The 26358-nt window shown below is 41.8% G+C and overlaps 3 protein-coding genes across 3 annotated transcripts in view; 1 reads left to right on the top strand and 2 right to left on the bottom strand.

The window, feature by feature from the left end:
* Positions 1–9189, top strand: part of LOC117272533 (uncharacterized) — a 28368-nt gene extending 19179 nt beyond the window's left edge. The window contains exons 32-46 of the mRNA XM_033651509.2: positions 73–336; positions 512–769; positions 860–1120; positions 1413–1670; positions 1786–2046; positions 4391–4648; positions 4757–5020; positions 5103–5366; positions 5459–5728; positions 6495–6755; positions 6846–7106; positions 7212–7502; positions 7893–8129; positions 8255–8308; positions 8449–9189. Of these exons, the coding sequence (XP_033507400.2) occupies positions 73–336; positions 512–769; positions 860–1120; positions 1413–1670; positions 1786–2046; positions 4391–4648; positions 4757–5020; positions 5103–5366; positions 5459–5728; positions 6495–6755; positions 6846–7106; positions 7212–7502; positions 7893–8129; positions 8255–8308; positions 8449–8744 (3758 nt within the window). The 3' untranslated portion in view covers positions 8745–9189. The remainder of the gene's footprint in view (positions 1–72; positions 337–511; positions 770–859; positions 1121–1412; positions 1671–1785; positions 2047–4390; positions 4649–4756; positions 5021–5102; positions 5367–5458; positions 5729–6494; positions 6756–6845; positions 7107–7211; positions 7503–7892; positions 8130–8254; positions 8309–8448) is intronic.
* An 80-nt stretch (positions 9190–9269) lies between these two features.
* prpf38b (pre-mRNA processing factor 38B) lies at positions 9270–15025 on the bottom strand. Its single transcript, XM_033651287.2, has 6 exons — positions 14598–15025; positions 13926–13994; positions 13618–13769; positions 12516–12576; positions 11046–11281; positions 9270–10685 (listed from the first exon to the last, which is right to left on the bottom strand). Exons 1-6 carry the CDS (start codon positions 14805–14807, stop codon positions 10004–10006), a joined length of 1410 nt encoding a protein of 469 aa, XP_033507178.2. The 5' UTR covers positions 14808–15025; the 3' UTR covers positions 9270–10003.
* A 1030-nt stretch (positions 15026–16055) lies between these two features.
* LOC117272078 (EEIG family member 2-like) lies at positions 16056–25918 on the bottom strand. The gene is made up of 11 exons (XM_033650809.2): positions 25569–25918; positions 23897–24017; positions 23579–23608; positions 22966–23082; positions 21653–21699; positions 19740–19843; positions 19464–19559; positions 19141–19333; positions 18823–18959; positions 17188–17251; positions 16056–16950 (listed from the first exon to the last, which is right to left on the bottom strand). The coding sequence occupies exons 1-11, from the start codon at positions 25712–25714 to the stop codon at positions 16908–16910; spliced, it is 1098 nt and encodes a 365-aa protein (XP_033506700.1). The 5' UTR covers positions 25715–25918; the 3' UTR covers positions 16056–16907.
* Positions 25919–26358: the final 440 nt, after the last annotated feature.

The raw sequence follows: 26358 nt of genomic DNA, 5'->3' as shown, positions 1-26358 counted from the left end.
TCATCAGTGGCAACTGTCAGTCAGTTTTACTTATTCAAGATTTAACCCTCACCTTTCAACACGTCTTCGTAGGTCCTTGTCCTCCTCAGCGCGTAGCTGTCGACCTGCAGTGTGGCTCCCGCACCGCCATCCTGTCCTGGGAGGAGAGGTCTGATGTTGAACTGTATGTAGCAAGTGCCACCAAGACATCAGGAGGGCAGGTGCAGACGTGTAACTCCACAGGCTCTACCTGTCAGTTTGCCAGTCTGGACTGTGGAGAGACGTACAACTTCACTGTGAAAGCACACAGTCAAGGCTGCTGTAGCCAGGCTAGCAGCTCTGTATCTATCCAAACAGGTACTGTGGAAGCTAAGCTGATTATGTTTTATTCAGTGGTGAAAAGTAATAAAGTGATTAAACGATTAATCCTTTCGTCTACAAATCGAATAATCCACTTAACATTTCAGCTCTAGTTGTATTTCTAGACTGATAATTGTCTAATTGTTTCTCTGTGTTCCTACGCTCCCTTCAGAGCCTTGCCAGCCTGTGATTGTATCTGCTCAGGCGCTCTGTCAGAGTGAGCAGGTCCAGATCTCCTGGCACCAAGCAAATGGTGTTGTGAATTACTTAGTAACGGCCACCGGGAGCCTTGGATATGTGGAGACCCACAACACAACCCAGACCCTTCTGACAGCTGCTTTACCATGCGGACAGGACTACAATGTCACTGTACAAGGAGAAGGCGACGAGTGTAACAGCGTCCCCAGCAGCCCTGCCTTCTTCAAAACTAGTACGATCTTATATCTTACACCACAACACACATGCACAACTTCTGTCACGCTTGTGTGAATTAAAGTTCACCACCTTCCTCTCTCCCCAGCTCCATGTATCCCCCACCATGTGACGACCTATGTACAGTGTGAGTTTAACATGGGCTCTGTCAGCTGGGGGCCCAGTGATGGTGCTGAAACATATGTTGCCGTAGCAACTGGGCTCGACGGCCACCCCCACCAGTGTCGCACCAACACCACCTCCTGCACGTGGAACAGTCTGCACTGTGGAGAGGAGTACACTGTTGTCGTGAGAGCAAAGGATGGAAACTGCACCAGCCTGCCCAGCAACAGCTCTGTCATCCATATGGGTTAGTTGTGCAAAGTTTGTTAAAGGGACAGTTCACCCCAAAAATAAAAAAAATCCTAGTTTTCCTCTCACCTGTAGTGCTATTTATCAGTCTAGATTGATTTAGCGTGACTTGCCAAGTGTTGAAGATATTGGCTGGAGATGTCTGCTGTGTCTCTAATATAATGGAACTAGATGGCACTCGGCTTGTGGTGCTCAAAGACCAATAGCCAGTTTACTGAATGCTGGTGTACTAAAACTTAAATGTTGTTGAACATTTCTTTTGTAACATTCGTCATCTTTGTTTCTTCCAGATCCCTGTGCACCCCAGAACTTGGCTGCCACTGTGAACTGTGATATGAAGGTTGTTTCACTGAGCTGGGATGCCAGTAATGGGACAAACTTGTACATGGTATCAGCGGAGTCAGGAAACAAAACAAATGGGCTCACCACTAACGCCACAACAGCCCACTTCTCTGACTTAACCTGCGGACACAACTACAGCCTCACAGTCACACCTTACAACCAGCACTGTCCTGGAAACTCCAGTGCAGCAGCTTCAATACAGACATGTACGTACCAGACAGATATATTTCACTTTTAAAGGCAAACAGATTAAAAATATTATGTAACAGTAAAAGTGAGTTCAAACTGGTCTAAGATTAACTTTTACCTTGCTTTTCCCAGGGCCGTGCCAACCTTCAGGAGTCTCCACCATGCAGGACTGTCTCTCTGGCATCGTCATGGTAACCTGGCATGCCAGCAATGGGTCAGACTACTACACAGCCACCATGCAGACAGACATTGGCATCTCAGAAATGTGCATGTCTGACTCTAATGAATGCAGCGTCCCTGGTCTGACCTGTGGGCACAACTTCTCAGTGTCAGTCACAGCCTCCAACCAGCAGTGTAACATCACCTCCAGTCACACCACAAGTCTGCAGTCAGGTGAGGATTTAAAAATAGACTGTGGGTTACTAGGCTTTGTCTTGGTAATCAAGATCTCATTGGTATGATTTCCTTTTCTCCTTTTATCATTCCTACAGTATTTATTACTCACACAATGCAGCACAGGGTCCAAAACCAATTTAGATTTAATCAGGACAGCATTCAAAATTATCTAGTAATTTTATTTCAACCAGCTTGTGCAGCATTTTCATTATTAGCTGCCAGCCAATTTAATTTTACTCCATTTCAGGGACATGTTAAGCTGTTTTAGGGGGCAAGCTGTGTAAAAGGAAACTTCTGTTACATGGCAAATATGGTTTAGATTTAAGATAGTAGCTCCTGAAATATATATTACATAGAGCTGCATAATCCACCCAAATAAGGCCAAGTGTAATCAAATCAAAGCAAAGGAAATTCAACTTTTTAAAATGGTAAAATGTGTCACAGTATACCATTACACATGAAAGATTGTGATGCAGAGGACATGCCCGGGTCTACAAATTAAATGTCAGACCTAATGGAGCATGCTTGTTTGATACTGACCCCAGCAAAAATCACATTATCATATTTTTTAGATTTCTTTCAGTGAAAATGAAATGCAAATTTTACCATTAACACTAAAATGGTGACTCAGATTGCGAAATCTGTCAAAATAATATTAATGCAGCCTTAGTTCCACAGTAAGGTAACATCGGGTCAACGTTTTAAGCTAGCATTAGCAGCCTTTATTATCTAATACCGGTAAGTTATATGATTTAAATCAGTGCAAAACTCAATTATCCCGCTTTCCCATCTCTTTATAGAACAACCTCAAATGTTATACAACTACCTAACTTAAAGTTAAAACATAAGTAACTTAAAATTAATATGAAACCGTCATTGTGAGCTAACGTGCGAAGCTAGCTAAAGGGAGTTAACGTTAGCATCTTACCTCGGAGTCCATGTTGATTTACATACATCACTTAGAATTAATAGCCAACCGTCGTTGTACGCTAACGTGCTAAGCTAGCTAAAGGTAGTCAATGTTAGCATCTTACCTCGGAGCAAATTTGGGAGTTTATGTTGATTTTTGATGGATTCAGGTGTTAGTGAGGGCTTTAACACTTCTTAATCCTTGTTGGACATCTCTCCACTTAAGTTGTTGGCTCAAAAAAGCGAAAAAAACACCAACCTCTAAACTTTGAGGATTTCTGCGGTTGGACTTGCAGTTCCATATCTGTACATCATCGCCCATATCAGTCTGTGGGAACTACAGTCATACCATAGTGTGTGTACCTGTGACGGTATGCATTACACCAAATAACTCACTCTATGTACCTTTCAGGTGTTCTAATCCAGTTTGTAATGTCTTGTATTATATTTTGTTTATAAATGTCAGCATTAGTTGGACATAACATTAGTTTTGTTGTTGTGAGGTAAAATAAGGGTGACATTTTCTGACCTAATTGGTGAACTGTTCCTTTACTACATAGTATACCATAGTAATACTACACCTTTATTTATAGGTCAACATAATGAGGTTATTACCCATGCATGCTCTTCTCAGAATATGTAAAGATAATACATAGATTAACTAATAACTAGATATCGGATGCCAAGATGGCTCCTATTAATGCCAGTGGAGTTTCTCATCTGGTGCATTCACCACAACAGTTTTCTAGCTCATATGCAGCCCACTGAATATGCGCTTTAGTTTTTCTTCCACTGGCCCTGCACATAAACTTCTTTTCTCAGCTTGAGGAAAGTTTTACAAAAAATAAAACCTCCACGGATCAAACATTCAGAAAAGAAAGAGTCATAATTGATCTTGTTTGCAGTTCGAGATGTCCTGTCAACATTTTTACAGACGTCTCTTGAACAGTGGTGGTCTACGGGGAAAATGCATTTTGGGCTGCAGGGGATTTTTTTCTCTGATATACTAGCGAGTGGCCTCTGGGAAAAATTTGCTGCAAGGTTGAGCCTGTGATCAAGCAGCAACTTCAGGGGCTAAAAAATGAAGCCAACACGGAAGTGCCAAAAACTGCAGTTCCTTGAGTGGCCACTTGAGGCTGGCTCCAAAAGCAAGTCAATCCCCATGGACCCTCATGTAAAAATGTTCAACTTCACAGCAGGAATAACCATGTTTACATCCTGGTATAAAATACAGTTTAGATTTGTATAGCTAATTTCCCCATTCATGGATTCATTTTTGTATAACTCACCTATTTAATGTTTGAATTTAAAATCCAAAGGCCAAAATGCCAAACTGGAAGCTTCAAAATGGGAGTCCACAAACCAATGTCCAGGTCCATCATTTCTTTACAGTCTATGGTAATGACTAACCATTCCTGTCCCCTACCTGCAGTGCCATGTGCTCCTACTAATGTCTCAGCGGTGATGGACTGTGCCAACAACACTGCTGTGGTGTCCTGGTCTGCCAGTCGGGGCGCCATGCAGTACTCAGTGACAGCCCACAGTAGTCATAGCAACATCAGCTGCCAGACCTCTAACCTCAGCTGTAGCCTGGACAACCTCATGTGTGGCAACCGCTACAGTGTTCAGGTGGTGGCTATGGATGACAACTGCTCTAGTATCCCCAGTCAGGCTCTGATATTAAACTCAGGTAAGACAGGAAACACCAATAAATACACTCTAATACACAGTTACAGTGTTATACTTGTGTGCTGTGTATGTGAAACTATTTCAACTTAAAATGTCTCCTTGTTCCCAGCTCCCTGCCCACCTCAGAATGTGAGCGCTGAGGTCAGCTGTTCATCAAACGACATGATGATTTCTTGGGATGCCATCAGAGAAGCAGACCACTTTTTGGTGTCAGTAACTGCAGACAATGGTGGAGCCAGAGAGTCCTGTAACACCACCAACACTGCATGTTCCATCAACAATGTAACCTGTGGACATACATACAGGGTTCAGGTCATCTCTGTCAGAGGCGACTGCCACAGCCAGCACAGTCAGACCCACAGCATCATGTCAGGTATGAAACCTTCAAAAACCACACGTCCTTACGTAAACCCAGACATCCAGTCACAAATTTAACTGTTATGTTTACTTTTTAGCTCCCTGCCAGCCTCAGGGTATCAGAGGCAGACTCGACTGTGTGACCAATTCTGCCTGGATATCATGGGATGCTGCTCCGGGGGCGGACAGTTACACTGTGTCAGCTGTAGGTGACGGGGACTACTCAGCCAACTGCACCACTTCCTCCAACACTACCTGTGAGGTGGAGGACCTGGCATGTGGCGTGCTTTATAACTTCAGTGTTATTGCTAAAAACAGCAAATGTGAGAGTCAGCCAAGTGCCACCATCGACTTGCAAACAGGTAACAGATCTATGAAATATGCTGAACCATTGGGAAAACATAAATTCATGCATGCTGTGGAGTCATTTAATGAACTCTGTCTCTTTCCCCAGCCCCTTGCTCCCTCTCCGGCATCACTGCATACCCTCAGTGCCACAATTCCTCCATCCTCGTCCAGTGGGATCTGATGGAGGGCGGCGATGGAAGCACTGTGTATATTGCCACAGCAGAAGCCAGTGACCATACCTACCTATCCTGCAACAACACTGGCACAAGCTGCCACCTCCACGGAGCACAATGTGACCTCCATTACACCATCATCGTTTCTGCTTCATCAGACCAGTGCAGCAGTCTGAGAAGTCCGCCCTACAGAATAAGCATGGGTACATAGATTTCTGTTTGTTTTCTGTCATGCATTAAATCATTTCACATACTAGCTTAGAAGGACAGGGCTGCATTCGGAAGTCAGTATTAATCATTTCATTTATAAGTTGATGTGCAGTGGAAGCCAGCAAGTTCTTAAGTAGATGATAGCAAGGACAAGGAGAAAGAAAGAAATTATGGCTGTTTCTTCTGGTGTGTGGGTGTAGAGTTGGAGTGGTGGTGGGATCATGACCTGAAAGCTTTCACTGAAACAGATTTCATCCAAAATGTCATGATGTCAAGGGCTACTTTTAATTATACCTGTAAGTGCCTCTCCATAAGACACTCAGTCCAGGTGACACATCTCCCTGAGAGAACACGTAGGAGTTGCGTTGTATTGGCCGGCAACAGGGGCGGGCTAATGCCATGGATGTATATGGTTACCCCACACTGTCTAACCTCCCACCAGCACAAAAATATGACAAAAGAAATGAGAGTTTGTGATTCCAATAAAGCCCCTGAAAATGTGGCATAAAATCTTGATCATGTCTCCACAATATTTGCTGTTTCTGACTAAATTAAAGTAAGCAAAAATCACACTTAAAAAGACATCTCTATGTATTATTCATTCAAGGTTAATGCTCAAAAACTCAGTTTATCTGCATCATCAGAACTGTTTTGGGGGTTTGATCAGATTTCATTAACTGTGACCAAACAACCCACCAACTGTCATATGCTGCTAAATCCTGGCATATGACACATCACCTATTTCCAACTTTTCCACAGAGCCGTGTCCACCCAGGAATGTGGCGGTTAATATCACCTGTGAGGACCACAGTGCACTGGTGTCCTGGAGCCCCTCTCCTGTAGCTGAAACCTACCATGTTGTCGCAATGAGTGCAGACGGACACATGCACACTTGCAACACCACCTCCAGTAACTGCAGCGTGTCAGAGCTCCACTGTGACCAGCAGTATACTGTGTTTGTGACTGCCAGCCACGAGAACTGCTCCAGCAAGGCCAGCCAGAATGCTACAGTCAACACAAGTACTTGTCTTTATATACAAGTGCACACAGTTACCCAACATGACTGTATAATATCGTTTTCAGCAGTTTGATCTTTTGGTTTCTGTGCAGGTCCCTGTCAGCCCGATGGTCTGTCAGTCACTTTCCACTGTGGCAATCAGTCTGCATTGCTGACATGGACACCCAGAGATAACGCTGTAGACTACTATGGCAGTGCCCAGGCTGGAAACGGAGACATGCTTTACTGTCACAGCACAGGTCCCACCTGCACCATCCAGGGTCTTGATTGTGGAACAATTTACAATTTCTCTGTCCAGGCCTCAGACGGGACATGCAACAGCTCCTTCAGTGACCCAGTACAGAGTGGAGCAGGTATAGTAGTAGCTGCATGTAACACTCAATAACTGTGTAACACTTGCACTAAAATGGACAACAACATTAAATCCTCCTCTCTCTCTCTCTCTCTCTCTCTCTCAGCTCCCTGTCCTCCAGACGCTGTTGAGGTGCAGCTGTTGCCGATGGAGAATGAGATCCAGGTGATGCGCTTCAGCTGGACAGAGATCACCTGCACGGACACGGAGTACTTGCTGACATTAACAGGGAGTCTGCTGGGAGATAGCCAAGCCCAGTTCGAGCTCTCGTCCTATTGGACAAGCACGACGTACTTTGAGATTCCTCTCCCCTGCGGCTCATCCTACTCTGCGACAGTGGAGAGCAGGAACCCTGCCGGTACCAGTGACCCATCAGTGCCTCTCAATGACACAACAGGTAAATGACACTGAACACTCGAGATACTGTTCGAAAACATTTATGTTGGATTTCAAGCCTTTAGCTAACAGTGGAGTAATTGAAAATATCTTGTATTTATAGTACACTAATTAAAGGTGTCCACAGACTGACAGTAGACTTAGAACACAGTAGAACACAGATACACTCCCCTGGTTAATCACCATGGCTTACTGGGACAGTTCAATGGAAAAGAGGCATAATTTATTGTATAGGTTACACCTGCTCTATTCCTACTGTGAGAAGCCAGAATGGTGATTAAAATGTTGTATCAATAATCGGAGGTCTAACTGGACCAGGGGTCGGCAACCTTTCCAAAAGCATGACATTTGAAACCAGGTTTTGAGACTCTACTTTCTTCTCTTCTCCCAGCTCCCTGTCCACCATCAGGCGTGGAGTACAGTGGTAACAGCTCCTTAGCCACAGTTTCATGGAATGCCTCCGTGTTTGCCACCACGTACACGGTGTACGACAACAGTGTGACGCCAAAAGAGCAGCTGTGCAGCACCGTGGGCTTGTCCTGTGCTCTGTCTAACGTCGCTTCTGGTAACTTGGTGATCACAGCCAGCAACACAGCTGGAGAGAGTGAAGAGACAAGTGTCACGAATGGTAGGTACTGATGTGTGTGTGAGAGAGCATGGAGAGGATCCTGTATAAAGATTTGACACATTTGAAGGGACACATTTTCTGTATTCTTTTAGACAAAGTAATTGATCTAAGGCTTTTCTGTTTAGTGGTACCACAAGGTCGCAGGAGGAGAGATCTCAGTGGACAAATGCCAGAGGATGGTGAGTTTGTATGAAAAGTTTTCAAATTTTCTGAAGAGTTTAAATGCCGCTTTTGTTTAGCTACCAATTCAAAGCTAAATGACAGAGGTACTTACCTAAATATATCAGCTTTAATGCAATCTCATGTGTATCCCCACCAGGACACCTCCCAGCTCCTGTGCTGAATGTCACCCAAGTAGAGTCAGTTATTGTCATTGAGTGGTCTCAAGTAGATGATGCCACCCATTACAACCTGGTTATCAGGAATCAAGGCAGCTCCAGTGAGCATCAGGAGATGACAGTGTATGGCGAGCGTGTCCTTCTCACTGACCTGAGCTTGAACTCTAACTACTGTTTCTCTGTGTCGGCTGAGAACTCTGCAACCAGCGGACCAGAGTCAGAGCCCGTGTGCGTCAAACAGGGCAGGGGCTTCCCTGGTAAAAGTACACTTCAGTAGACAAAGCTAGACATCTGCATACATATCCCAATTAAAATGTGATGGTGTGACTGTCAAGGTGACAGCGTTTTTGACATTTAAGACTAGTAGCACATGGGAATTAGCATGGGTTTGTGACATTTACCTGCCATAAGCTGCACAATAGTTTCATAAGGCACGACACAATGGAAGATGCCCGAGCCCAAAGGATTTCTCTACTCTATACATGTAAAAAGCCTTCATTGATCTTTTGTCTGCTGTTGGTTGAGGTTATGTTTTGTATCTAGGGCTTTGTTCCTCTTGCTTTTAAATATTTTAATCGCTTTTGTAAATTATATATTAGTATCTGAAAGTTAATATATCAGGAAGTGTTTCACATGTCCAGAGTATTTACTTTTTACCATTTCTAAATGTGTATTTAATATGGAAATTATTTTCAGACATTCTAATAAAATCATCAAAAATACTATTTGCTTTTCTCTCAATTTTGTCTTCAATTTCTATTAGTGATCTGTTCTTGTATATTCAAAATGAGAACAGCACACGTTTGTAAAAGTGTTTTATTAGAAAACAAACTGCAACAGAGCAATAACCCAAACACAGCACAGGCAGGGCTCAGTGTGTGTGGTAAAAAAATTACCCTTTGTGGACTGCCCTTTACAGGATGAAAACATTCTCAGGCTGTCTACACAGGACCGTGGAGAGAGTTGCTTTGTGCCGAGCCACACCGCTGGTGTACCTTCAAAGCATCACAGTACAGCTCACCAAGAAGATTAAATATGAAGAAAAATCCAGACATATGCCCTGTAATATTAGTCAAAATTTAAAATGTTTTGGCTTTTGTACCGCCTGAAAATAACAGTAATTCTGTATAAATTACATAAATTATGACGTTTGTTGAGCTGAGCTTTCGGCACTGACTGCACCCGACTCAGCAAGCAATGCAACTCAGACCTTTCATGGTGTGTAGACAGCCTGTGGAACGCTATTTACAAACCCACATCTTGCTGAAGGGAAACGAACGCACCATAAAAAATTAAAATGCCGTTTTGTCACTTTTCAAATTTCAAGTGAGGACTAACAATGGGCTAATGGGGGAGTGAAAAAGGCAGAAAAACATAAATGGAAAGCAACAATACATTGGCCAAAGACAACAACTCCAGATGTCCAATGTGCTGACATTCCTTCTCTTTAGCACAAGTGACAGAGCAGACAACTGGGTAGAAAAAAAGGAAGAAAAACACAGGAGAATAAGAAGTAATATTGCTGGGAGGCGACATTTACTCAGTGCTCTGACTCCTTCTGCGTTCACTATGTCTACTATGGTCATTACTGGACTCTCGCTGATGATGGCTCCTCTCTTTGCTACCACTACGTTTGTGAGAACGCTGTTCTCCATCTCTGTCCCTGTCTCTATCTCTGCTGTGGCTGCGCTCTCTTTTCCTGCTCTTCTCCTCTCCCCCGCTTTTGTGCCTCCTCTCCCTGCTTCGACTCCGGCTTGACCTTTTGGCCTTCCTCTCTTCTCGGTGCCTGTCCCTGTCATCTTTGTGCCTCCTGTCATCCATCTCTCCCCTGTTCTTTCTATCCTTGGACCTCTCCCTCTCGGCGCCTCTATCTTTATGGTGTTCCCTGTCCTTCCTCCTGCTCCTGTCATCCCCGCCGTCTCTTTCTTTGTCTCTGCGTTCGTTCCTTCGGTCCCGGCTGCCGCTGTGGCTTCTTCTACGTTCTCGCCGGTCTTGGTTCCTGTCAGTGCTGCGGGACCGCCGTCTCTCCCTGTCCCCTCGGTCCCCTCTCTCCCTATCTCTGTCGCGGTCCCTGCCCTCCCTCTCCTTCCTCTGGCGGTCACGCTCCCTCTCCAGCTCTCGGTCAAAGCTGGGGCCATGGCGCTCTTTCTCGCGGTGGTGGCTCCTGCTCCTTGACCGCTTTGGTGACCTTCGGGGGCTTGGTGTCCGTCTGGGCGTCCTGATGAGAAAAGTAATATAGCATCAAGCAATTTAACGTCATGGCCAGAGTTGGCGCAGACATTCTTTCCATTCTAATTGGTTGCAAAATGATAGGAAAGACAAGATTGGTTAGGGAATAGGGATGCCAGTTTCAATAAATTTGCTGTTGATAGCACAACACCCATTAACCAGTAAGCAACTTTTAAGAAAGAGGGTGTCACCATTAGGGTGTTACAAGCGATAACTGGAGAATGAGTGGCACAGCTAGCTAGCTCCTACTAGACCTGGGTGGTGCAAAGTGCAGTATAGATCAAAAATATCCTTGCCATTGACAAAGATTAAGTTCACACTAAAAAGTTTGAAGCATTAACTCTGTTACCTGGAGCGGCGCCGTTCTCCTTGCCTCCCTGCCTCTGCCACTGCAACATCCTCCTCCTGCGTCTCCTTCAGCGCAATCTTGCGAGGCCTGGCCTTCATCTGCTGGTCAATAATCTTCTGCACAGGCACTGGGATACGAGGGAACAGAGTGGAGAACCACTCAAGTTTGGTCAAGAAGGAGCGCAGCATCTCTCCGATGGTCATCACACAGCCGCCTCCTGCCTTTACGTCGAGCTCCTGGAATCAAACGGTGGGAGAGAGACGTAGAAAAAGTCAATTAGCAGGGTATGGGCAGGACGCAGGTAAATCTGATCGCTTTTTTCAATCTTGCCTCAAATCAAAAAGCAATTTTGTGATGACCAAGTACTGAACCTTCACCTCTGTTCATCTAGCTTAATCTCTCAAATTAATTTAACTGATGATTATAAAGAGGAAACAAAAGTATAAATGTTAAAAGAAACTTTGCCTCATCTAAACTGTCTGGTATTTCTGGAGTCTGTACTTACAATGTGAGCTTTAATGATCAAGCAAATATTATATTTGTAAGATCCACCCCCTTTTCTTTCACATCATCTGTTTTGAACAGCATCTCCAAAAAGTGGTTGGATCTACTGTTTACAGACAGATATGAAGGGAAGGGAGAGTGGCAATCAAAAACATTAAGACACATTGTCACTGAGCCACATGGCTTCGTTCTTCAGCCTCCCAAAAGCACAATGGACTCATAAGGGGCCACTAGAGCATAAAATACACCCACAGTGTAAGCACAGACTGGAGCAGGTAGGCAAGTGCACACCAGTTGAAGAGTTATTGACTTCATATGGTAGAGAACAGCTGCTTTCCACTCACACACGCAGCCCAACAGTGCTGAGATACAATATCCAATTCACCTGCTGCACAGTGGGCATCTAAAGAAAAAAACAGGGGAATTAACCAGTTGGGTAGGATTTCATATGATCAATTCAAATATAATGCAACAGAACATCAAAGGAGGCCTGGCTGCACAGCCTGGGATCAAATGATATTCTAATTAAATACAGTGAAAACACAACAGATATACATCAGTTGACATGTGTTGTATAGTTTGTATTATCTGTCTGTTTGTGTATTCATATGACTGCTCCAATCGCTGTTTATCCCAAATTTAGTTTTGTGCAACAAGTCCTGATAAAAGCTTTAGCAAAAAAACAAAGGGCATGCCTTAATATTACATTAACTGAAAGATTTACTCAGCATCATACATGGTACTTACCCCGATAAAACCCAGCAGCAGAGCAGTGAGCAAGTAACCTAGCTACTCAGGTTTAGAGGACGAAAACTGGGGACAATTAAGCCAAATGAAGGCAAAGGTGAAAAATCAGCTATGAGCATCACAAGGTGGGAGGGAAACGGACAGCTTCTAATGTATGTTGTGTGACTGTGTATTTGATGGAGAAAAAGAAACATCAAATCATTACCCGAGGTGACATACCTCCTCATCATCCAGGAAGCCGTCGTACCATTCTATCAAATCTGCTGGGGGCTGAGTGTATCTGTGGAGGAAGGAAAAAAAGGAGCACAACATGAGCAAAAAACATCAGAGAATCATGTTGCACAGTTATAATTTTAAATAATGTTTTTATAGTGCTGTTCACATTATACCTCATACACTGATTTTCAGACAGGTGATGTTAATATGGGCAAAGATTTAGTGTAATATTGACAATCAATATAATTTTCCATACCACAGTTGTGTTGTCAAAAATACTGATTATCAATACATAGATTATGAATATTTTAAACAATTTCAATACTCATTTTCCACAGTATTGACACAATGGTACGAGCTGTACTTTCCTGTTCTTTTTCTTATATCTATCTTTTAATATAAACATGAATTTTATGCTCTCAGTGTCAATTTTTCCCATGGTATTGAATAGCAATATTTTTTAAGGTATTGTAACTGAAGTTAGAAATTGAAGTACCATGACAACAGTACACCATGGGGAAAAACCGACATTGAGGACATAAAATTATTCATTTTATTATACCATAAATAACAATGCTATAAAATGACGACTACAACTTTGCTTTCCTTTGTTAGTAGCATAGAAAGGCAGAATGACTTAAGTAAACATATACGGTAAGAGAGCAAGGAAGTGCAGCTGGTATCAGTGTATCAATACTGCAGAAAATGAGTACTAAAACTGTTTGTAATGTGTATTGATAAACTGATATTTTTGACAGTAAGTAAAACTCTTCCTGATTTGAATACAGCATCAATGATGTAGCCAATTTCCCCTTATATATATCTTAGACATAGATGGATGCATCAGAGTAAACTGTCTATAATCATCTGTTAATATCTATCAACTCACTTATTCAATGAGGTCTTTGAAATTATACAAATTACATCATTGCCCCAATAATAAAACATCTTTCTTCTGGAACAAGCAGGGAATTGAGCAATCAAAATGTTTATCTAAATTGTGACAATGTCAAGTAATACACAACATCTTTTTAAGTCTAAAAGAAAAAAACTCCATAAGAGAATGATGTTGGCCAAATGTGGCAGTCTCAAACAAAATGCATACCTTATGTACATGAAGCCGAGAGCCCTGATGTATGGAGAGTCTGTGTGAGTGATCAGACCCATCAGCTGTTTGCGAGTCAGCTTGAGAGTAAACAACTTGTATAGAAGACAGAAAGCAGTAGACACAATACCACCAGTCCCGACTCCGCGCACCTAACAAGAGTGAAGACACATTAGTAAAGCACATCATTCACAGCAAACCTATACACCGCGACTGACCCTTTGCAAATCATCATCCTCCAGACTGGTAAGCGAAATGAAGAGGGGGGAAAAGATGGGGAATATAAAAAGCACGTACTTCTCACTTACCCCTCCGCACATTCCAGTCTGGCCTGCGGTCTTTCTGCTTCCTTTTTCCCAAGGCTCCGCGTGAGTCACCTGTGGACACACAGATCAATAGTGAGGAAAGATTAAACATTAAGACGTGTCTTTAAGACTTGATCTGAGCTGCCGTTGTACACACACATCTGAGAGATCCCGTCCATCTGTCTAACGGCTTATATTTGAGGATTCATTACAAACGCTTAGACTACCGCGGTATTTCCCGTCCTTATTCACAGATAACTTGTATAAATAACAATGGTAAATTGCTTTTAACCTACTGTTAAACTATCAAATGAATGGAACTGAAACTAATTCGGAGTACACAAGACGTAACGTTTAACTTGCGTAAGTCTGTATTTCTTAAGGCAGCCAAACAGCGGCACCTTGTTTGCTTTATCTTAAGCGCTAACGTCAGTTAGCGTTAGCTTACTGACAAGTTAACGTTACTTGAACATGACATATTTTGGCGCTATAGCGTGATATGAGAGGACACATTTCCGAGTCCTCAAGCTTAGTTAGTGACAACCAGCCGTGTCTGGTCCCAGCCTCCCTTGTTATTTAACGACTGCAGTAAAGCACAGTGCTACCCCGGTACCGTTAGCTTGACTAAACAGTCGTTACCTAACTAGCATGCGGTTTAGCATTAGCTGATGTTACCTTGAAGTAGATTTCGTCCACGACTTCGTGGTAGGTCTTTAGTTCATAAAGCTGGACTTTGAAATACGGCGAAGACAGCACATTTGTGAGAATCATTGGGTTGAGGTTCATAGTCTTTTCGTTGCCCCACAGGGGCAATACATTTCCATGTTTCCCTGGTGCAGGCTTACTAACGGCCTGTGTTGGTAGCTGGTTTCCGACGTTAGCCATGTTAGCTGAATCCCACGCCGTGAAGCTTAGTGTACAGTTAGCGTGTTTCCGATTACAGATCCATCAATGTAAAATAGTGAAATGTCGACCGTTTACAGTTTCGTCCGGTTAGTTGTTGCTGTTTTGTGGTTAAATTGATAATAAAAACTTCCCGCCGTCGTTGTGGCTAAGGTGCTGTTGCGAGGTGGAACCGGAACTGTAACTGTTGGTGGTGCAGTGTGAACCGACTGTTGATTACGTCATCACGGTGAATGATTTTTTTTTTCTTCTTCTAGAATTAAAACATGAATGCACCATAGAATAATTTATTTCTCAGGTATTCAGACACCAACTGTAAAATCAATGACCGTACAAACACATATATCTAAAAATACTGTAAAGAATATGTACAATTATTATATCATGGCGTATTTAAAAAGATGCTGTCTCTTTTTTGCGGTCTATATCAATGTTTCTGTGTTTTGCCCTAACCGGAAATTTCAATGTTACAATATCCATTTTCATAACAATTTCCTCTTTTAGCTTCTGTTTTCTTGCTTCACTTAACTTGGCCTGATGACCAGGGTAGTAAAATAAAATGAAATTATTAATTTGATAAATTGCTTTTTGCACTAAGATTATTTTCCTGGAGGGGTTTTAATGTGGATAGATTGCACTTTTATTGAGTCAGTTATAAAATTTGTGATGATCTGCTTGTTTGGAAAACTTATCATGGCTAATTAATAGCAGGCTGGAAATATTTTAAAACTCCATTAGAAGACCTTTGGCACTGACTTGAGAGATCTTGGTCATTTTTACCAGGTTAGAGCCACCCAGAGGGCAAAGGCCATCTTGGTAGACCCTAATCATCCTCTTCATGTAGAGTTCCAGGTCCTGGCATCAAGCAGGAGGTTTACATTTCTTCAGAGGGCCAAATCAAAAATATATCTGAGGTCTTTTATCCCAGCAGTTGGGTTCAAGTCGCCTTTTCATTCAAGTTGTATCAGACTGCAATTCATTTCATGGTGACATCTGCTGTATATGTACTTATGTCTATTTATTGTATGATTCTATGATGTTAGTGTTGTATGATTTTGGTTGTGTCGATTACTACTGCCAATTTAAATTACCCCTCAGGGACAATTAAGACTTTCTAATCTAATTTAATTGTAATTTTCTATTTTATTTTCATTTCTGTGTTGCCAAAATGTCCTCTACACCCTTCTGCAAAAAAACTGGTAAAATGCAGCACATAAAGTAGTCTGGAGTAATCCAGAGTGCATATTTTTTAATTTCACGTTTTTATTTGGCCTTCAAAACAACATATATTTTAAAACAGTTGACTTTCAATACATATATATAGCTTACATACTTTAGTTATGACTTCTTGAGTGGCAGCAAATATACATTCTACTAAGTCTGGCACATTTACAAAATCTGTGGTAAAAATAAATTCATTACTTTTGTCTACAGTCAACAGCCATACGTACATTCTCACACAAAATAGACAGAAAAAACAAAACATAAAAACTTTGTGGTATTAAAATGCAGTCATCCTCCCTCACAACCAGGTGAACAGAGGTGTTTATCTATAATTGGCATAAGCTGCAACAGTAAATTTCAAAATGTCAGTTTTATATTACTTTAAATATATAGGACTTCAAGGAACAGACGCAGTCTCCCCCCCCTCCAGCCACTTATGGTGAAACAAAATCAGCCATACCAAAGTGAAGGCATGTTAGATACTTAACATAATCTTAAAATAGCAGAGAGACCCCTTAACAGACACCAAGATGGCTGAACAATATGTGCACAATTACAGTACTAAGGCTTAGTATGACAGTTTTCATAGAAGAAGATCAACAGAAATGTCAGTACACTGGTTATCTCAGTCACCACAATGTTCCAGTAATGTGGCTTTCACCTCCACGTCTTGAACACAAGAGGGCTCTCCTGGCCAACAGACTCTGTAGGTCAGCTCCAGAGGGATTGTGTAAGAGAAACCAAATCTCTTGGAGTGAGGCAGGCGAAAGATCTGATGGCACCTCCACAACTCAGTCTTGTGTCCCCCACATCAGTGTAATACAGCACCCTTTATGACGGGCACATGCTTCCCAAAGCCTAGCGCTTGATCACCACCTGCTCAAAGGCTCCAGCTGTGACCCTGAAAGAGAATGCCACAATATGTTACATGACAGGAAACGCGGGGGGTCATCTGACCTGGCTGTGGTCCATTTTGTACGAGCAGGACTAACACTATGTTGTGAAATTAAAATGATCTCAACATGTGGTCAACAGATCGCTTATTAGAATCCCCATTTAGCATATCTGTTATGAATTTAGATGTGTAATGAACGCCTGCTGTGTGGCACCCACGATCCAGTTACATAATCACACCCACCTCATATGCTGGCTTCCCAAGGCTGTACTCCCACCAGGACCGACAAACAAGCTGAGCCCCTCCTCTGCAGCAACACAAACACACAAACAGATCAGAAATAAGTATACTGCCGACACATTGCTCACACTTAGGCTACATCCACACTGATACATTTTCACTTGAAAACGCGTAACTATTGCTACTTATATATCTAGCGTCCACACTACTTCGGCATTTTGAAGCCTGTAAAATGAAGACCTTTGAAAACCTGTGTTTTTGTCTGGACAGGTGGATACAGAGACTTTTGAAAACCATGACGCAGACACCCACGTTCGCTCCCTGATTGGGTTTTATCAATCACGATATGTCGATCCAAAACATTAAAGCTAGGCCGATATACCGTTGGTGATTTCATTCTTCTCATGAGTGTAATGTTACCCCTTTCCCATTGCCATGGCATCCTCTGGCCATTGATCATGCTCCCTGTGTCACTTTGATATGCTGATGTTTTTGCTTTGCAGTAACTCTAAATCTGTCTTCTGTGGCCTTGACTGCCTCAAGGCTCATTGACATTCCCTTTAAGTACAAAAGCAAATATGTTCTTTTCAAATGTTGTGAACGTCATTGTCCACATATGCCCATGCGTCCTTCCTGTTGCCATAGATACATCCAATAGATGGCACTAGAGGGCAGAGTCAAAAGTTTCACATAGCAATAACCAGCGACAGTGGAGGAGGTCGTAAAGTACCTTTGAACAGAGGCAGCGTTGTAGACGACAGTTGTCTGTGAGCCCATTAAATACATCATGACATGGATGGAGAACTTTTCACCAATTTGTGATTTTATTGATTTTATAAATATCTTTGTCACGTCCTTCAGTCATGTCTCACTTGAACCAAGCTACACCACCCCTACGGTCTTGTTGTGTCTGTATCTCTAAGCTTTCAGAAAAGATGCACAAATACAGAGGAAATGTACGCAGAGTACAGACAGAAGGCTCTGTCCAAGACTTTCAGTAACATTTCCACCTCATCGTCGGTCCAAGCAAAGAAATGTCTGGTCTTACTTTTCGCCATCTCTGTAGTAATTTCTGTAATTACGCAACCAATAACAGAGAAGACTATCTGCTTCCTGTTTACTTCAGCACACACACGCCCATGTACATGCCTGATTATGTGATATATGCTTCCAAGCATGTTAGTATGGACGCTCATGTGCATGGAGAATGTTTCTGTTTCAAAATGCCGTTTTAAAAAAAAACAAATGGCTGACCTCTACAGTACGTCTTTGGTTAAGGACAGGGGTTTGTAACATGGCAGCCACAATGTGTGCTCAGCTATCAGTGAGGTTAAACTGACCTTGTGGTATTAAGAGAAATTATATGTAACCTAGCCTCTGTAATCACTAATCAAATAAACCTTAAAATTTAGGCAGGTGAGTATGTAAGTATGGTCTTACTGATGACCAATTTATGATTTGCAGTCATGAACAACTAATCATCATTCAGCATTTCAAGGAAGTACTTAAAGGCATTGCATTGTTGCATTGTTGTATTGCAACACCTCAGAAGTAATTTGATCCCACCAGCAGGATGGTAAGCAACTTTCCAAAATCAGCCTTCATGAGTCCACCAAGTTAGAGATTAAGTGTACACACCCTCTGCACTGGAGTCCAAGAAGCCGTGGCTGAAATCCTGGCTCTGCAGGATTTTCTCTATTATGTCATCAGCATCCACCCTGGTGGCATCAACTCTCTTCAGCTGATTCTCCACTGAGTTCTGCTTTACTGGATGTCTAAACAAAACAGGAAGAGCGTGGAATATTACACAAATGTGCTATAAATAAAAGACATAAGACAATATGTTTGGTGGAAATATTAAGAGTCTGATCCCCAGGTTTGTTTATACACAAAGGCCCAAGCCAGTATAGAAAATATGTTAAAGGAAAGGTGAGAAGACAAGAAGAAAATTCAGACCTTGGAACTTTAACAGGAGTAGAGGGGTATTCAGATGAGTGGTGACCGGTTGCAGAACCTGGGGGAGTGATCCTGCTCTCCCCCTGCTGATCACTGGGCTCCAGGATGCTGCCGATGCCTGTGGAGGCAGAACCTCCTGATGCGCTCCTCCGATGAGACAGATCTGTATAACTGGAGTGATTCGAGCTGTATCCTACATGAGGAGAGAAGAGAGAGAAGAAAAGAAACCCCACAAAGGTTATACTTCTGATTTGTGTGACTGGTGTGGCAGTCATGATTCTTTTGTTTGAAGGGAATAAATAATGTGTCACTGTGTTTGGTACCTGAGATTTTTGACTGCTGACTCGTATGGCTGGGTGTTCTAGAGTGACCGTACGCTACCAGCTCCTCTGGGACTGATACAGACTTTACCGGAGTTCCTAAATGACAAAAACACACACACAAATGTTACAATCACAAGTTTTGTCATAAAGACTTTTGAAACTGTTACTGTCGACTCTCGTTCTTTGTAGAACCTTGTCAAAACTACCGTAAACTGAGAGACTAACATCTTGCTATTGTAAAGAATAGCAAACTCTTTTAAATCTGTATGTACACACCAGTTAGTGAATGGGATATGTTCAGGTCCCCTCCTTTCCTGTCCTCGAGGAGACACTCTGCTTCAGCCTGTGGGATTCCCAGAGTCATGGCAGTAGATGGCGGACTAAAGGGAACACAGGGAAGACTGATGTTACCAAGAAGCAGGGTGGTGTCATAAGAGCTCCTTTAACTGCTTTATCAACAGTGAGGATGTTTAGAGAAAATAAAAATTTGACTCTAACCCGATTAAAGTGGAAAATTACAAGTTTTTTGTTTGAAGTTTTCATGAGGTAAATGTTAACCACACAATGTAATGGCTATAGAATAATGACACCATCAGCATATCACCCATCACCACTCAACTTATGGCACAAAGAAAGTGTGTCAACCAATGCGCAACCAAAACAGCAAGATGGTAGTGTTGATTGTTTTTCCCAGAAGCTATCGGTAGCTATTTCAGATTACTTGAGAAAGGAAACGGCAGATGGTGAACAACTTAACTGTGGAAACTTTGCAAAAGAAAAAGAAATCCGTTGCTAGGCTCTGAGGAAAACACAAAATGATCCAGTGGTGCTAACAATATAATACCACTTGGAAGGAAATGCTAAGGTGCCTGTGTGTGTGTGTGTGTGTGTGTGTGTTGGTGGTGGGGGCACAGCATTGCACTTCTACCCTGGGATTGACTCATTTTTCTAGAAACATCAAACCGGTGTAAGGGCCTGTGACCACACTGGGGGTTTTTTCTGAGCGCTAGCATCCTTGTTCAATTGTTCCCAATGAGAAGAAAGTGTATGCAGCTGCCTCGAGCCCAGTGTCTTTTTTCAGAGTGCTCTGGCTTTCTTGTGGGGCCACCTCGAGCACTTCGATTTGACAATCTCTGAACTTTTCAGAAAGGTGCTGGTGTTGCCACTGCCATTCCTTTACCTACTGTTTATCCAGAGCCTGATGATATGTCATAAAACTGTCAGAAACTATCACCTCTACTGGTGAATAGATGGCACCAAATACTGCAGTAACACTGGGATGTTTTCTGTTTGCAGTCATCAAAAATGTAAAAATGCTGTGTAATGGCTAAACTGCAGACATTAGAATAAATCAGTAAGCAAACATCAGAGCCAGTCTCATACTAAGTCTATTAAAACAGAATCACAATTGCGTCTCAGCAGGTCCCTCACATTAACATAGAACACCCCACTTCTCTGCTACTAAGATGCTATGTTTAACACAGGATTGTGGGCAGAGAGGCAGACAAACAGTGAAGAAAAAAGGAGCGTCATTTCTCTTGTTCCATCACACAGAGTGAGTAACACTGCGTGGGATGAATGACTAGGCTATCCTCAAGTTTACGCATTAGACATCTTCTAGGCGTGTGTATTATTACACTGAGAGGGAGTTGGAGCTTGAGAGAGGACAGAAACAGACTTGTGTTGGTTGACGAAAGTTGTTTGCAAATGGCACAGGCTTTGGCAGGAGGGTGTTGTTACATCACGTCCTTTGTGACAAACGGCTCATGACAAAAGAGATGTTACGTCCACAGGGCTGAGCTGATCACATATCAGCTGTTCACTCCAGAGGTGAGGTAGATTAATATCTGGGTGAGGTGTTATTAGTTCTCAGATAAGACTCATAAAATCCCAGGTACAATATAATACTTCAGAACTTGAAACTCTGTGAGTGTCTCGAATATCAGACAGTAGAGTGTATTTTCAGATAGATGACAGACAGGATGTGATGAGAACTCTTTCCTCTGTGGTTACATGCAGACTTTTGTAAGTGGGGGACAGACTTCCTTTAAAACCACCTTTTTATAGCTGACTAAAGCTGAACACAAGTTACTTAAATTGGAAATAGGTTTTTAAATTAAAATGATATTCAGACTTTCAAGGTGAGTGATAGAAATTAACAGATGAATAAGGTCAAAATGAGGTCTTACGTTTTAAAACACGGGTCTCCAGACATAAGTTGCGTGGTGATGACAACCTGTAAGAGAAAAAGGAGGAATAGTAATGTCAGTTTTAAGCTGTAGAGCAACTGTATTTGTGAGGCAGGAAAAAGCTTCAATTTTCTCGTTATTTTGTGCAATGTAAGCCGACTGTAGATCTGTGCCCCAGGTAAAAATAATAAAAATTTCATTCCCATGTCTCAGGTAGTTTACAGCTCACAGGCTCAGACATGTGTGGAAGCAACTGTCAGGGTATCCAACTTTTCAAGCCATGACATAATTTCAACTTTTCCCAAGGGTAGTGTCGACATCTGCAGATGAACTCAAGAGCTGGTGACTTGCAAAGCGACATAGTTGCGCAAGAACCGGTTTTAGGCTTATCTGCGGTTTGCTAAACCAAATTTTATTTGTACAGACATGTAAGAGCAAATTATTGAACGTCACCAAAACATTACCAGTTTGGCAAACACTCCTAAGGAAATTTCTAACAATATTTAAAGGTTCAGTGTGTAGGATTTAGAGGGGTTTTTGGTGAAAATGGAATATAAAGAAATATAATATGATATAATAAATGTTTTCTTTAGTGTACAATCATCTGAAAACAGAATTCTCATGTTTTTGAATGAGCTGTTTATATCCACATAGGAAGTGGGTGCTCTCTGTGGAGATAGCTATTTCGCACTGTCATGTTTCTACGATAGCCAAGAACTGATGAGCCAAACACTGGCTCTAGATAGAGCCATTCGTTTTTTTCTGCATTGGAAACCATAGTAAGCAGCCCTTCTGCAATGCGTGTGTTGGAAAAATACTGATTTTTTAACATGAAACTGCTTTATTGAGTGTTGTTACTGATTTATATCAGTGGGTCGGTTTGTTGTGAAGAGGAAGAGACTTCTGCAGGTAATTCTGCTCCTGGTAAAAACCTCCTGAACGTTTGGTTCTTAAGTTATCAGAGGAAACAGGGGAGCACACATGAGGAAGTGCTGGGCTAGCAGCCCGTCTCCAAAATGCTAAGAAAGCGTCAGAGAAACACTGATTTGTAACTTAAAACTGCTTTATTCAGTGCTTTTACCAGTTTTAATCACCTGGTCCATTTGTTTTGGAGAGCAAGAGACATCTGCTCAATATCGGCTCCCGTTAAAAACCTCCTGGACAATAAACACTAAAGGAATTCTAACCGAGAGATGTTTCAGCTGGTTGCAATCTGCAATCCTCAGCATTAGATGCCACTAATACTCCCTAAATCCTACACCCTGTTCCTTTAAAGAAAGACTACAGAGCTATCCATTAAAACACTACCTCACCTTCAGAATTGAGTTGTCCTGTCTGGTGTTCTTTGTGTCATATCCCTCCAGGAGACACCGTCGTGTGGTGCTGCCAGACCCAGCAAACTCAGACAGGTTCAAGTCAGCAAAGCCCAGCTGCACAGGGATATAAGAGATCAACCAGTTAGAACCAACTGACAGTCAGTTTATGTCTGTAAAAGTGCCAGCATTAAGAACCTATTTGTACATAAAACATCATTCTAGGATAATGTTGTGGTATTAAGCATATATACAGTTACCTACATATGAAGAAATCCAGCCCAGCTCATGTTTTTGGAAACACAATATACGTGTCTTAGATGGGACCTTGAATCCTTGAGAAATCGGATAACCTAATTCTTTGACTCATCATTAAAGTTATTGGTTAACATAGCGTGGGTTTTGTTTTACAGATTTTTCAATCAGTAACCAACGCCGGAAACTAGAAATAAAAACATTCCTTGTACAAACACTCCCCAAAATGTCCTCTAAGAGCACTTGGAGGCCGACTGTTATCACATAAATTTTATGATAAGACTGTTCTAATGGATATCTGGCACCTGCTGTGTTTACAACAGATGCCAGTCTACACACTTAAGAACAAAAGTGTTACCTTTGCAAAAGATTTTCCACCCTTCAATTCCTAAAATGACAAAAACACAAACAAAAAGTGAGTCTATGTTCATCTGATTCATCATTATCTCACACACTTTTTTCATTAAAGCCTTTTTGACTCCTTTCAGTATGACAACAATCTGCACAAAGCACTTCTGATATGGTTACAAATTAACAGTGCCGCTGATCATATGTACATAAATATTTTCTTGGCACATTCAAGGCTACAGTAAGTTAAGTATCTGTTCCTACTTTGCATTTTCGTTGTGTCAACAAAAAAGAGCTTGATGGCAAAAAAACCAAAAAAGTCCTGTACCTTGCGCACAGACACCCGACACACACAAGGGTCCAGTACACCTGTCCCAGCATTGGCACTCATCTTACACATGAAAGAGAATCTCTTCCTCCAGTGTACAGAGTTGGCTTGGACTGGCTCCCTGTGAGAGAAGTACATGTAGAAACACTTCTTCATACAGAAACAAAAACACACAGGCATACTGAACACTGAGAGAGCAGATATTAACCACAAATCTGCCAGATCAACGCTTGGTTTACCCACAGAGTGTGTGAGGCAGATGTACAAGTTGTGCATGTCTCCAATTTTAATCAGAATATATAGACACATGTAGTAAATGATATTGAATGTATTTACATGGACATGAATAACCTATTCATGGCTGAGTTTTTGAAGTATCCAGTTTATATGTTTGAGCATGTAAACACCATATCCTAAACATGATCATAACCGGGATAGGCCTCATAAACAGGTTATTCATGTCCACGTAAATGCACTTGTTTAATTTAGTCTGTAAAGTGAGCTTATGACCTTCATTTAGGCTTTAAAGGTCCAGTATATAAGATTTGAGGCAAATAGATTTTGGGCTGTATTAGTACATCTGAATTCACAGGGTACATGCAGAATGTACAGAGCAGACAATGCTGATGGTGCTGCTTTATAGTACATTTTTGCCAGTTATATTTTCATGGTTTGATGTCATAAAGATAGCACAAAGAGCTTTAATGTATTATCTAAAAATAATAAAAGTAGTATAAATAGGAATAATGTTTTTAAAATAGTATTTTCATACACCCAGAGGATGGTCAATATACTTGTGTCTGAAAAAGAGAATAAAGTTGTGGTTGGAGCAGGGTAAAACTAAGTACACAGTGTTTTGATACACACAGTAACCATGGCAAAGTAATGAGGGTTTAGCGGTTGACATGTGCTACGCCTGTGTACTTTTTTCCACAGTGACTCATTGTAAAGCTAACGTTACAAGCAGTCCTAATCACAGGCCCGAGGGAATTAATCGTGTACGCTTTACTGCAATGGAGGAAAAAACAAAATGTGCAAATGACAACAGAGAGAAAATCAGCATGATATAAATTTACCACTATAAGGAGTCTCTGGTGTATTAAATAATCTCCAAATAGTGTTATGCCGTTGTTGTTATTTATACCCAACTGCTGACTGAATAACTTGAGCGGAAACGTGGTTCGCGGTGCTGGTTGCTTAGCAACGGCTCTGATTAACTGTATAGCGTTACGCAGGTTAACAAAAACTAGCATTTCTTTCCATTAAAATTTGTTTAGTTTATATTTTATTTAACTAATTAGTGCCACTGGCTCTTTTAATACTACGTTAAACCACAGCCTCCTCCTTACACGCAGCTGCAAATCTTCAACTCTTGACTAGGTACGTTAACGTTAAGTTAAAACAGTTAAAGTTTTAGCTAGCAGCTAGCTAGCGTTAATTTACTGTTAGTTAACCCACCTGTTAGCTAGCTACTGTGGTGAAGCTAAACGTTAACTACACATAACGTTAAACGTTAAATGTCAAGGAATGCAAAGGCAAAGTCGAATGTTTAACAGGTGTTTAACGGAAACTGAACGGGGACTAAAAAATGGCCAAAAACACGTTTAACTTAATTTTAATTTTAGCTTGTTCCGACTGAACCGTTGCTATAAATAGAAAAGAAAAATCTTACCGAGACGACTCTTCGGCGAAGCCTCCATCCACGAGTCTAACTTTACAGAATAAAATTGTATTTACGAAGGGCACCGATGACAACTCCTCCAAGTCGAAGTCCACTTTAAATTTAAACCTCTTTTTCTTCATGAGAATGAACGACATGATATCGGAGTGTCAGTAACCGGGGCGCAACGAGTCCTGACAGACAGACAGCTGAACACTTTCCCTGCTCCGTGCTGCTGCTGTCCTGTCACTGCTGCTCACTCAGCTGTTGCTGGCTGTTGCTTTGGTCTGCAGACACGATTCAAAGTTCAAATCTCCTCCTTCCCACCCACTGAAAAATATAATTCATGACGTGAGGGAAATTCCAGCGTTTGATTGGACACTGTAGCTGCATGGGGGAAAAAAGAGAATCAAATACCGAGGTCACGTTGTGGTGGTCTCACACCCCACGGCCCATACTCATTCAAAGTGGATCCACTGAAGTGACTTCCCGTGACTACACTGGCACAAAAGAGAAGTGGGGAAAACTGAAAGGACAATGTCTTTCATTACGGAGGCATGTGACAAAAAGAAGAAATGCAAAATAAGCATATGACAAAGCTGAACAAAATACAGAAGGCTACTATGGTTCAAATGACAGTGAAATTAAACTTGCAATGTGTAGGTGGACTGACCCTCTACAACACAGGAATAGACCATGAATGCTATTAAAGATATTCAGCTACAGCATAGTCATATTTATGTCTGAACTAGTGACTGTGGAAAAAGTATTCAGTATTCCTATAGGTTGGAGTATACTTCAG

Source organism: Epinephelus lanceolatus, chromosome 12 (genome assembly GCF_041903045.1).
Source record: "Epinephelus lanceolatus isolate andai-2023 chromosome 12, ASM4190304v1, whole genome shotgun sequence".
Lineage (NCBI taxonomy): Eukaryota > Metazoa > Chordata > Actinopteri > Perciformes > Serranidae > Epinephelus > Epinephelus lanceolatus.
This window is presented reverse-complemented; position numbering and strand designations above follow the sequence as displayed.

Excerpts from the sequence above, each read along its gene's own strand:
- prpf38b (XM_033651287.2), bottom strand. The coding sequence starts at position 14,807 with ATGGCTAACGTCGGAAACCAGCTACCAACACAGGCCGTTAGTAAGCCT. Across the intron at positions 13,770-13,925 it reads AGACTGGAATGTGCGGAGGG|GTGCGCGGAGTCGGGACTGG; the intron begins GTAAGTGAGAAG and ends CACTCTTGTTAG. Across the intron at positions 10,686-11,045 it reads GGAGAACGGCGCCGCTCCAG|GACGCCCAGACGGACACCAA; the intron begins GTAACAGAGTTA and ends TTTTCTCATCAG.
- LOC117272078 (XM_033650809.2), bottom strand. The coding sequence starts at position 25,714 with ATGTCGTTCATTCTCATGAAGAAAAAGAGGTTTAAATTTAAAGTGGAC. Across the intron at positions 23,609-23,896 it reads GTCGGGTGTCTGTGCGCAAG|GAATTGAAGGGTGGAAAATC; the intron begins GTACAGGACTTT and ends TTGTCATTTTAG. Across the intron at positions 19,560-19,739 it reads CATATCCCATTCACTAACTG|GAACTCCGGTAAAGTCTGTA; the intron begins GTGTGTACATAC and ends TTTGTCATTTAG.